The sequence below is a fragment of the Gobio gobio genome (assembly GCF_949357685.1).
Source record: "Gobio gobio genome assembly, chromosome: 5".
NCBI lineage: Eukaryota > Metazoa > Chordata > Actinopteri > Cypriniformes > Gobionidae > Gobio > Gobio gobio.
The window spans coordinates 9,314,958-9,324,926 of record NC_137101.1 but is presented as its reverse complement, the minus strand read 5'-3'; the positions used below and the strand labels follow the sequence as shown (position 1 = coordinate 9,324,926).

The following is a 9,969-nucleotide window of genomic DNA, read 5'->3' as shown; positions in this document are numbered from 1 at the left end:
CTAATGTTAGACCTACCTGAAAAATTGTTTTTAAAAACAAAAATGCACTGCATGATCAAATATTTAGGTGAGAATTATATACATTTATTATATACATTTATTTGGGAAAGATGGCCTACAATAGTCTTAAGTTATCTCATTTTCTAAAATAAACACTTGGTGGTTCTTCAAGATCTTGACTCAGTTAATTTAGAGTTAGTTTCATTTCTACAAATGGTGCAAACTCTGCAAGATTATAGATAAAAGATTGCCATTCTGTGATCGGCAGTGATCGGCAATCGGCAGATCATGATCTTGGTGATCGGTAATCGGTGATCGGCCCCAAAAATGCTGATCGGAGCATCTCTATAATATATAATATGTTTGTGTACTTATAGGTCCTGTAATGTAAGCATTTGCAGTATTTATGACTATTTTGTGTTGATGTCATGATCATTCTCATTCTACATCAGATGCATGTTGGCTAGTATAAACAAATAATTATTGTACAAATAGTATATGACATTAAAGGTAGGCACACAACACTCTGAAATGAAGCACTGATAATACAGATTGCAGCATCTCATGAGAGACATAATGTAACTGAAATGAAATGCACTTGTGTATCAAAAGTACATTTCATCAGCTCTATTGCTCTAAACCTCATGATGACTATTCCAGAACCCAGTGGGAATTGAAAAGCAGAAGCAAACTTGATTTATTTAAATGACTTTTATTAAGTTTACAAATAAGGTAACAAATGCTGTTTTATTGGAGCGCAAAGCGCAGTTTTATATGAAGCTTGAATATCCTATACTTAGTGCAAAACAGACAGTTAAACATTGCAGATGATTCCCTACTTGTTTTTGTTTGGTTTTCATTTTAAGGAATTCTTTTAACATTTTGTACAATGTTAAATATCATACGGAGGAAGAAAAAAAACACTGAATGAAAGTCGCCAGAAGATAATCTAGAGACTCGAGAGACAGCAAAACAAGCGGATCAGATAGTAGTAAAAAACTAAATAACTTAATGACAGGTCAGTAGCATTAAGTAAACATTGTTCTGTTGTATTTCTTTCCACAGGAGAGCGACTAGAAAGGAGGGTTTCATTCAATAAGATACTTTTTGAGAGAGTCTGTGTGCATTTTTTTAATGTGTAACTGAAGTATCATGCAAAAAAAAAAAAAAGTATCGATACTGAATGGCTCGTTCGCACATCAGCATGCTACAAACGCATTTTTTTCCCAAAAGTAAAGTGAAGGATAAAGAAAAAAAAGAGGTTTTTGTATTTTTCAAGGTGCTCTTATCATTTACATCAGAGGTCAGAGGTGAATCTCATTTAAATGTTGTACGTCCTGCACTGCAGTTACATTAGCGCCCTCTACAGTCAAACAGGATGACCTGTTTCTTACAGTGAGAGCAAATTAACACTTGTGTCGTATCTGGAACAGGGACATGGCACTCAGAAGGTAGTATTACGCAGATTTCATTAGTCTGAACACTGAGCAGGTGAGACCTCTTTGTTAAAGACCTTTTGATGTGTTCACAGTTTGAACGAACCGAACGACGTAAAGTGGGTAAAAACGAGCAGTATACAGGTAAAGCGTTGTGTACAAAGCAAAATCGCCAGTTGAGAATCTATACTGTACAGTTGACCTAAAGTAAAGTTCCTGTGCCACACGTTTCACACAGAAAGCACACGAAGCATTATGCAACCAGTTGTAATCGAAGTCCTTTCAGTAGTTAAGGTGATGTTTTGTACCCCAAATAAAATGCTCTAAGGATTCTGGTGAATCAGGACTGTTCTCTTTTCATCTGCACAGTCGAATGTGCTAAACGCGACTCTAAAAAGTAGCCTGACGTTACAGGTCTAACGCAGTTTATAGTATTGAGAATAAACCAAAGCATTTACAAGAGTGATTTGACCGACTGCTACAAAGAGAGAGAGAGAGAGATCCTCCAAAATAAGCTACTGATCTGCCATAAAACCGAAGGCCGTAGCCAGTACAGTGACGTGAGAACTTGTATGGGCAGTGCGAGTCAAAAACAAGAGGTTTGATGAGAAATCAGAGAGAATCGCTCTTCAACAGAGCTGTTTCGGCAGAGAGTCTTGTGTCAGTGAGGGTTGCTAACTGTCTTTTCTCACCTTTCCTGTCCTTTTTCTCACTCGCTAAGTTACACTTGCTGTTACTAAATGAGTAAAACATGCCTCTCTACGCACACCGGATAGGGTTTAACACTGGATGGTGCCAAAACCAATTAAGCAGTGCCGCAAAAACATCTAAGCTATTGGAGGTTCTGAAATACTTACAACATACTGTCCAACTGACTTTCCTCATCCTGCGTTTCTATCTGAGCTGATCCCTCACCTTCACAAGAACCGCTCGTGCCGTTTAAAAATCCATCTGAAAACAAAGACACTGTGGTTGTCGAAAGTAGTCGTCTATGCTAGGAAGGGTGCACTGATGATAGGCACACGTACGCTTGCATGCTAAGTTAGACCGATCGAAGTATCTAAAACTCACCCCTCGAAAACTTTCACAGCCTTTGAGTGTGATATAATGGCTGGATCATGTGTTTGTTCACCTTATACATATTAAGCTTTTTGCAACTCTGCCTAAAGGCTAGGACTGTGCCATCAAATGGGTTCAGCCAATTCAAAACGGCACCTCATTTCCGCAATATATTAATATTCACCCTCTGTGAAGTCTAAAGACCAGCAACTCCAACCAAGCGCAATGCTTGAGACTCTCCGCAGCCATATATAATCAAACCCCGGAGCAAAAAAAACAATAATAAAATAAAAAAATAACGCAAGGCACTAGAATCTTCGGAAAGCTCACTGGGCATAGGGAAAGATTTCTTCAAGTACATTAATTGAATCAATTTTACATTCACATTTATCTAATAATATAAAGAAAGTAGAAAGGGGAAAAAGGGTTAAAGTGTCTCCAATAAGATGTGAATAATGAAATAGCTAGCCTTACATCTCATGAATGCTAATATCCAAAACCCTCAAAATTTCATGTTTTTTTTGTCTACTTTTCTTTTTAGCTAATGTTGTCCAACAACATTTATAATAATCACAGTGTTTCAACATCAAAAACTGATGAGTAAATACAGGTCCATACAGAACACGACTTCTTATTTGAATGTCTCGATCAAACTATCGTAAGAGGCCCCTAATGCTGCCATGATTAGAAAAAGCTGTTACATTAGTCGTAGATTTAAAGCTTCTCGGGCCTCCGAGGCAGTACGTGTGTGTGACAACACCGTCCCGCAACCCCTAGTTTCGTATACAAACCCCAATCCAACTGATTGTATCCACTATATTACACGTCACCCAATGAGAGAACCGGAAGAGGTTTGTAAGCGTGTGAATGTGCTGCAAAGCATGCTGGGAGCTGTAGGAGCTGGGTAGTACAAACCTTGGGGGCAGATGAAAGGCCTCTGAACATGTGACAAAAAAAAAATGTCCCTAACATTCTGCTACACAAGGCCGGCTCGAAGGGCATAGGGAAAAAACCAACCAACCAAGCAAATGGAATCAAAACCCAATAACCCAATTTAAAAACAAAGGAAATCTGTACATGGATTTTGTTTTATCTAATGAAGGCCACTTCCTGTGTTTTAAAATGGGCTTTTTTCTACCATTGTAATTATTGCATTATTCCATGGCATTGCAGCAGAGGGTTTAGGGCAAGAGGGGAACAAGGACACTCGGTTTGTCTCTTTGCCGCTCACCGTCACCCACCCGACCTGTTTGGTGATATGCTTGATGTATGAATTTATCAAGAAGATGTACAGATGGATGGATTCTGGGATGGGTGGAGGTGGCATTCATTCCATCTTAGGTCAGCAAACCTCTAAACACAAGTCAAGCCCCTCAACAAATGCTTGGGGCTGGGTGGTGAAGGATGGGCACACACCTTAACAATTAAAAATGGTCACACCTTCTTTGGCCACGTAACATTGTACTCAAATTGTTTTATTTCCATCTTCTCTTATCCTTGGTGTCGTTGTGCATCATCCCTGTGGCGTATCTGTGAGCATGCAGGGTGATTCTGGCGTCTATCCTTCTCAATCACCAAAAGGAAACTCTTGTGACAGAATCTCTGCAATTCAATCAAATACTTGCTTAAGTCCACTTTAGTCCGTCCCCCTCGCCTCTGACTGCCCCCACCCCCAACTCGAGAGTTATTTAGGCCTGGCGCGGCAAGGCCCTGCCCTACGTGGTCTTCAGGTTGGGTCCACCCGGGTGGCTGACTGACTTTTGCAAAGTGCTGATGTGGAAGGTCTGTAAAGGAGCGGGCACCTGGGTATATTGGCCCAGGGGTTGTGAGGTGGCCAGCAGACCGGCCTGGGTGTGCGTGGCCGAGCCAGCCCACTGGGCGCTGTAAGGTGCGGAGGGAAAGCCGTACTGTGGCGTGGGGCACAAGGAGCCTTTCCGGGACCCAAGAGAGGTAGCGGGAGTGTTGGGCATGGGCGAGTGGCCACTCAAAGTTGAAGCGATGTTTGGGCACAGCTGGCCTGGAGCCGAGTACTTACGGCCCATGTTGGTAGGAGGGACCATCTGAGAAGATGAGAAATGAAAGAGCATGTTAATCAGGTATTATAACTTCAAATTCAACTCTGAGGTCTGAGTTGATGGACTTACGTCGTAGTTGTGGCCCTGAGGAACCACTTGTTGTTGGTGCTTGGAGCCTCTCTTGCCCTGCGACAGGTTCATAGCATCCCTGGCCCAGTTGTCCACCAATTTGTGCAGCTCGTCTGTGAACATGCCCTTGCAGCTCTGGGACTGTGAGACGGGTGGTTGGTTTTGATTCTGACAACTTCCCACCACCGTGTTGGTGCTGCTCGTCCCTGAGCGGAGAGAAAAAGAGGAAGAGAGAAGACTGTCGTAAAGAGGACGTCTCTCCAATGAATGTCACACTGAAACATCTGATACAATCTGAAGCCCACAGACTATATCAATGTGTACATGTATATTCATATTCACATGTATAGTCATATACAGTTCCTCTTATTAGTTTACATACACCTTGTATAATCTGCAAAATGTTTGATTTAAAAATAAGAGATTTTTTTTTTATTTAGCTCTGCCCTGCTATTTGAAATAACATATTTGAGAATCAAAAGTATGAGTCCATGTTTAACATCTTGCATTCAAGTTAAATCTGGCAATATACAAAGCAAAAAAGTCTTTTAAAAAAAAGTGGCAAATTTGTGCTTTTGAAAACACATGAATTTTTCTTTCTTTCTATCCAATGAATGGATTATCTCAAATCATGCTGGAAAACATGATCATCAGGTTTTACACGATCTAGTGGAGTAAAATATCAGGTTGTTCAGGGCAATGCTAAATAAAAAAGCTTTTTTAAAAAAATTATATTTATCTCTTCTAATTTAAATAAATGCTAAACATATTACATATTATATAAATGGTATGTAAAAATGTAAAGAGCACAACTATACATATAATGTCATGTGTATACAAAAACAAGTCATGGCAGTGAGGCCCTATCGAGCACCTGGGCGTCCGCTCTGAGGCTAAAGTGACACTTTTATCACTCTGACTCCAGCCTGCAAAACAGGTCACGATGACAACATTAAAACACCATCACTGGCTTTCTATTGGAGCACAGAAAACAGTGCTCCGCATTTGCCTGGGCTTTATTATCATGCTTGCCATGGTTGCTTTTATTGCAACACAAGAGGGAGCAAAAGGGTGGTGAAATGGAAATGGATTCACCATGAGCTCCAGTATTAGCTTAAAATGAACTGCAATGTCTCAAAATCATGGAGGCTAACAATATGACATTTTCAACACCTACTATTTAGACACTTGATGAGATCACTGATTAGTACCATTAGCTAAACTAGTACAAAAATTGTCAAAAAATCTTGTTAGCACATTAGTATTCGTGAGAACAAAAGCCTCTTTCTGAAAAACAAAGCATTGCAGTGAGGATTACGTGGTACATAATTTACACAAAAAAAAATTGCAAGCGAGATGAAGATTTTGCAAAATGAGTGGAAATGCCTCAGCTCCTTCGTAAGACACATCACTGACATGACTAAGAGAGGACGGTCTTTAATCATGCACTGGTATTAGCTGATTGGTCCGTTTATCTATACATGTCTGTCGAGGAACAAAGAGCTGATGCATTTAAGAATATACTGCAAGTCATAAATTAAGCTGATGAGGAAAAAAACACATTTTTCTAAATCAAAACTTGCACAGTTAATTACATTCGGCACAAATGTCTTGCCAACTATCCAGGCAGCCATCCGGCGACACAGATAAGACCTGTTAGGGTGGTAAACACGGTCCCTCCAGAAAGCAGCAAACAGAAAGACGACATTGCGCCAAGACTGAAGCACCAAAAGGTATTCTGGGTGATGTAGTCCAGAGCAAGCCATGCTTAGAAAGATTGCTACTCCTTTTTCATCATGCTGGTGCTGGTGCCAAAGTCAGGACCAGATTTGGCCCTGTTCCATGCATTTCCATCAAAGGAAAAATGGTTTATATTGCCTTTATATTGGCCCTTAAAACTGAAAAAGTTTTCAAAAACAACTATATATATATATATATATATATATAGTTTGTGGTCAGTAAGTTTTTACTAAAGAAATAAATACTTGCTTTCAACAAGGATGCAAAAAATTTATTAAACGTGACAGTAAACATACTTATGTTACAAAATATTTCAAGCAAATGCTGTTCTTGTGAACTTTCTATTCATCAAAGAATCTTGAAATAATGTTTGGAAAAGGTTTCTTGAGCACCAAATTAGAATGATTTCTGAAAGATCACGTGACACTGAAGCTTTGCCAACACACAAATATATTCAATAGAAATTGTAATAACATTTCACAATATTACCGTATTTTTAATCAAATAAATGCAGCCTGTGTGAGTATAAGTCTTATTTTAATCATAATTAGAATATACATAAAACTAGGGTATAGATGTGGCAAAAAAAAAGATCCACTGACCAAGCACCAGCACCACTTGGTGGAAAAGGAGTGAAGGAGAGGTGGAGGCTCAACACAGCTTGACTTCAGCATTTACTAGATGACTTCCATTCACTTTCTTCCATAATATGGGGGGATCTTGGTTTCCTGTTTGTGAAAACCTACCTTTCCATGTGCAAAATGTGAGCTGTATACCCTCAATACGGTAGCTTGTGCACTGGGAAGTGAATAAGCCTTGTGCACAATGAGGGGGGAAATCAGCCAGGCCTCATTATACCCTTGTAATGGGCAAGAAGCTCCATCCAAACAGGATGAGGTCGATGTGCAGTAAGCGGGATGAGTCTTAAGGGGATAAAGAAGAGTGCAGAAGGGAATCTGGGGCTTCAAATTGGCTTGTGTATAATGGGATGAGTGCTCAGACGGGTCCATTTAGAGTGCATTAGCCAGTCTGATGCTAAGTGTGGAGTCGCCGCGTGGCGAGTGCCACCGGTTCTAAAAACATTGGCATGCATGTAAGGTAAACAATTTCCGGTTGGACTCCCGATCTCGCTTTCATGTGGAAATCAAATCTAGGGTAGTGTGTATGTTTGGGTTTAATTTGAGAGTGAAAACACACGTGACATGCCACACATGAATGGGTCATCACAGGAAAGAAATGCTCAAGTCAGCCTGAGAGCTTTGCGGGGAAATTAGCTTCAACAGGCCACAGGACATGAAGTGAGAGGTGATGACAGGAAAGAAAGGGAGGGAGGGAGGGAGGGGTGGGAGGATGTAAAAAAGAGAGATAATTACTACAGAGTTGGTTGCAGGGGCACACTTTTTTCACCATCTTCCCTGAAGCATGGAGAGAACGTGAGATTGGAGAGAATCAGTGTTGCAGTAACTCCACGTCCAACACAGTGCATTATGGGAGTGTATCAGAACATGCTAGTCTAAAATCTGATGGCTGTTACATTCATACTGAGTTTCCAATAACAGGGAAGGTGGGGTGAGTGGAGGAAGGTTCTCATGTGGTTGTGACTATTGGGTCTGTGGTCAAAGCCAGTGATCAGGTGTATTCACATTGTGAGAGCAGCTAATAGAAGACAAGACTGCAAAGGAAGACTGTGCAGAGCTGAGCTGATATGTGAAAGTACCTGAGCTGAGGGAGGTGAATTTTTTTTCTCTCTTTTAATAAAAAACAAAATAAGACTACGGGAAAATTCATCAGATTGTAAAATATATGTAGTGACTTGCCTAGAATCCCTTGAATCATTAGTCACTGTGTCAGCTGTTCACTCCTTTTGAGATATCTAATTATGAAAGTGGGTGTAAATTATTACGCAATTATTCGAGGAAATGAGAATAGTAAGTTGCAGGTTCACACTGCATGTGTCAGAAAAGGAAGAGCCAAGTTTCAGCAGATACATTGACGTGTCATTACTATTTGATCATACTATATGGCTTTATAACACTTTACAATAAGGTTCAATTTGCGTTAGAGCAAGTATCATGAGCTAACAATCAGTGTTACTGTTAACTAAAATGAAAACCATTAAAAATCAGTCATTTCAGTAACAAATAAAGCTGAAATAAATGAAAATATAAATATTAGATGAAAAACGTAAACCGAAATTAAACAAGTTTAAGTTGTAGTAAAATTATTAAAGTTAAAACTAAACAAAATAAAAATTTAATTTAACAGAAATATAACAAAACTACGAAAAATGATAGAAAGCATGAAACATGACAAACTAACACTGCTAACAATAAACTATTTTTACACTTTTCATTTGACACATTCTGTCGTGATCTCGTTGTGAAGGTGACGGGGAACACTCCCACTTTCAGAATATCTTGTTTAAACTGCTTGAGAACTGCTGTATAGCTGTGTAACTGTCAAATGCAGCATGTAATTAATCTTTTAAATGATTAGTAGTTAATTTATCTTTAGCAATTTTGTTATGTTAAACCAAACTTAAGCATGTATGAGGGAAAATATCATAATTAATAATAAATGACAAAGAGTCCATTATAAACAGTTAGAAATAATTATTGGATATGAACTGTTTAGCGATGAGCATAAGTTGTTTTTAAGATTAATGACACAATGTCTGGGATGATCAGCCAATCAGAAGGCTTGGCAGAATCAAGAACTAATCACATGACATTGTAGGAAAGAGACAAAAGAAAAAGCGTTACACACAAAGAGCCAAGCAGGGCGTACTCAGAAAACGCGTCCTCCTGCCACCTGGTTTGAAGGTCACTCTCTCCGACCCACAGCTGAACTTTACACAGCCTGCGGTACAAAAAGAGGGAAAGAGAAAGAGAGAGATGGAAAAGAGCGAGAGACAGTGAGAGAGAGAGAGAGAAAGAGGTGGAGCAGATAGAAGAGAGAGAAAGAGATAAAGGAAACGTACACAAATACACAGTGAGAATGGTAACAGAGGTCAGTAAGCCATGAATTCCTGACAGATAGAGAGAGTGAAGGAGGTGAAGGAGGGGAGGAGTGGCCCTGGGTGGGTGAGCATCGAGTTGCACGGAAGAGGAGGAGAGGAAAAGCGTCCCCTGGAGGCACAAGCATCAGCCCTGCAGCTTCATCCACATTAAAGCGTGCGCTTTCTCAGATGGCCAAAGCAAAGATTCCTACATTAAGATTTGATTCAACCTGTACCACCAGATATATGGCCGATATACGAAACACCACAAAATTCATAAGAATGTTAGGGGGGAAATATAATTTTAATGACCGCTTAACAAAAGTTTAGAGATCCAATTTCTTCCCACTGTGCGATCCTCGAGTTTTATCCTCAAATTTGAAAGACTCACAGGAAGTAGGCCACAGCTGGTTTGTGTTACTAAAACATCCAAAAAAGCCAACAGAGTATACTATGCAGGCATGTGATCAGCTAAAGACAAAAAAGAAGGAAAACCTGACCACATCCCCAACCCCCAGACAATTATTATTTTATCAAATTAAAAAGATATATATCTTATATTAATAATACATATTGTACTGTACAATGAAAA

General features: G+C 39.7%; 1 protein-coding gene across 13 annotated transcripts in view; it reads right to left on the bottom strand.

The window, feature by feature from the left end:
• Positions 1-702: 702 nt before the first annotated feature.
• Positions 703-9,969, bottom strand: part of wnk1b (WNK lysine deficient protein kinase 1b) — an 82,833-nt gene continuing 73,566 nt past the window's right edge. For 5 of the 13 annotated variants that reach the window (XM_079818028.1, XM_079818024.1, XM_079818034.1 and 2 more), the window contains 4 exons: positions 9,146-9,238; positions 7,753-7,794; positions 4,640-4,845; positions 703-4,555 (listed from right to left, as the gene is read on the bottom strand). In XM_079818028.1, the coding sequence (XP_079674154.1) occupies positions 4,211-4,555; positions 4,640-4,845; positions 7,753-7,794; positions 9,146-9,238 (686 nt within the window). In that variant the 3' untranslated portion in view covers positions 703-4,210. The remainder of the gene's footprint in view (positions 4,556-4,639; positions 4,846-7,752; positions 7,795-9,145; positions 9,239-9,969) is intronic. The other 8 variants (XM_079818033.1, XM_079818026.1, XM_079818027.1 and 5 more) reach the window with 4 other exon arrangements.